We start from the raw sequence: 1,788 nt of genomic DNA, 5'->3' as shown, positions 1-1,788 counted from the left end.
CGTTTAGATTGAATGGTAATTTATAATCAGTCACAAGAACGTCGAATCTGAATCACTTGAAAAAAACACGGGGGTGCTTAACTTTTTTCCAGGTGTATATATAGACAAATTAAATTTTTCTGATAGCTACACAAATATTTTGTTACTCAGCAACAATTAATAGTTCATTAATATTTAAGGCATCTTAAATTATATATATTTAACTAAACTCAATATGTATCAGTTAGATTTTTTTTTAATTCTGAAAATCAAGGAACTTAAAATAAAAGAATTTTAACGTCAGAGAAGATACCTGCCATATAAAAAATCATGATTCAAATTGTTTAAAAAAAGGTCATTGACACTAAATACAAAGTATATATAAAAGGTATATTTTTTTTTATTAAAGGTTTATGTAATGAAAGCGACTGCATGATTTTGTTTAAATTATTTTTAAAATACACATGTCTGATATAAACAGAAAATTCCTAAAATCCTATTGTATTACTTTGACTTACACAATCTCAATTCCAATCTAAACTGATAACTCTTATATAAGACAAAAACCACAGATAAAACTGAATGGATATTTCACAAACTAGCTAGTTAAGTACAACTTGGGTGAAACAGGCTGTGTTGGAAATTCTTAGGATAGATGGAAATTAGTGAAATCCCACATTGCTGTTAGACATGACCTTGCTTATAAAAATATTGATTATAGTTACATATATTTTCAGGTTTATTTCTTGACCATGGCTATAAGAGGGTAAAATAAGGCTAATGAAAAAAACCATTAGTCATTTACTCAGATGCTATAATACTGTTTTTGTTTTAAGATATTTATTCACATGCTTTATGTTAACAGGAAAGATGGTTCACAAAATGTGAAGTTACTTCTCATAACAGTTCTTTTTTCTTTATACCTAACAGCCAAACCTTATTACCACAACTATTGTGTTCTGTAAAGACTGGAAACAGTACAACAATATGTAAAGTAAATTCAGTTATTTCACTGAAAATGAGCTTTACAAACTTTGAGAAATATTTCTTAAGTCATCAGAATATTATGATACAAGTGTTTTCTGAATACAAAACATGTTAAACTGAGAAATCTATATGTTGCTTCAGCTTAAATAAATCAATGTTACACTATTAATTTAAAATAAAATATTTACCACTCAAAAGAAAATTCCCCTGTTGACATTCTTCATTGCTGTCATTTTCTGAACAGCTATAAATACAAATCAAAACAAAAATGTGTATTTTATTCATAACAAATTTCACTCTGTTATTTACCATGTAAAAAAAAAGCATAAAATATAATTAAAAACTGGAAAGAATAATATTTATAACCATTACAATATTTGAGACATCACAAGATCTTTAATTTTTTTTTTTAAATCAGGATATTATAAATGACATGTCACAAAACATACATAAAATAAAGGCATTTACATGTTTGTATCAAGTTTTCAAACCAATATGGTTATAAATCAAAATGTAAAAAATTCATGTGGAAACTATGTAACATGTTTAGTGACAAATATACTAAACTGAATAATTTTTACATTTACATTCGCCAAGTTCTGATTTCAATGATTATAGCATTTCAACACCTGATGATTGTCTAATACTATGGATCAAAACACTGTAGTGATTAAAATCGAGCTTGCCTAGTTTAAAAGTTGCCATTATTGTATTTTTGAGTTAGTCACATTTAGTAATTGTTATCATGGCTAGTAGTCTACGTAATCACCTAAGTCTAATTACTAATTAGTTTGTCTTTAAATGGGTAATGGCAAATTAGTA

General features: G+C 26.6%; 1 protein-coding gene across 2 annotated transcripts in view; it reads right to left on the bottom strand.

The window, feature by feature from the left end:
• LOC106462022 (low-density lipoprotein receptor-related protein 4-like) overlaps nt 1-1,788 on the bottom strand; it is a 168,853-nt gene that overhangs the window by 7,434 nt on the left and 159,631 nt on the right. For both annotated transcript variants that reach the window (XM_022389133.1, XM_022389134.1), the window contains exon 29: nt 1,155-1,210. In XM_022389133.1, the coding sequence (XP_022244841.1) occupies nt 1,155-1,210 (56 nt within the window). The remainder of the gene's footprint in view (nt 1-1,154; nt 1,211-1,788) is intronic.

Source organism: Limulus polyphemus, unplaced genomic scaffold, assembly GCF_000517525.1.
Source record: "Limulus polyphemus unplaced genomic scaffold, Limulus_polyphemus-2.1.2 Scaffold1076, whole genome shotgun sequence".
NCBI lineage: Eukaryota > Metazoa > Arthropoda > Merostomata > Xiphosura > Limulidae > Limulus > Limulus polyphemus.
The sequence above is the reverse complement of the archived record's forward strand: the minus strand, read 5'-3'. Positions and strand labels throughout refer to the sequence as shown.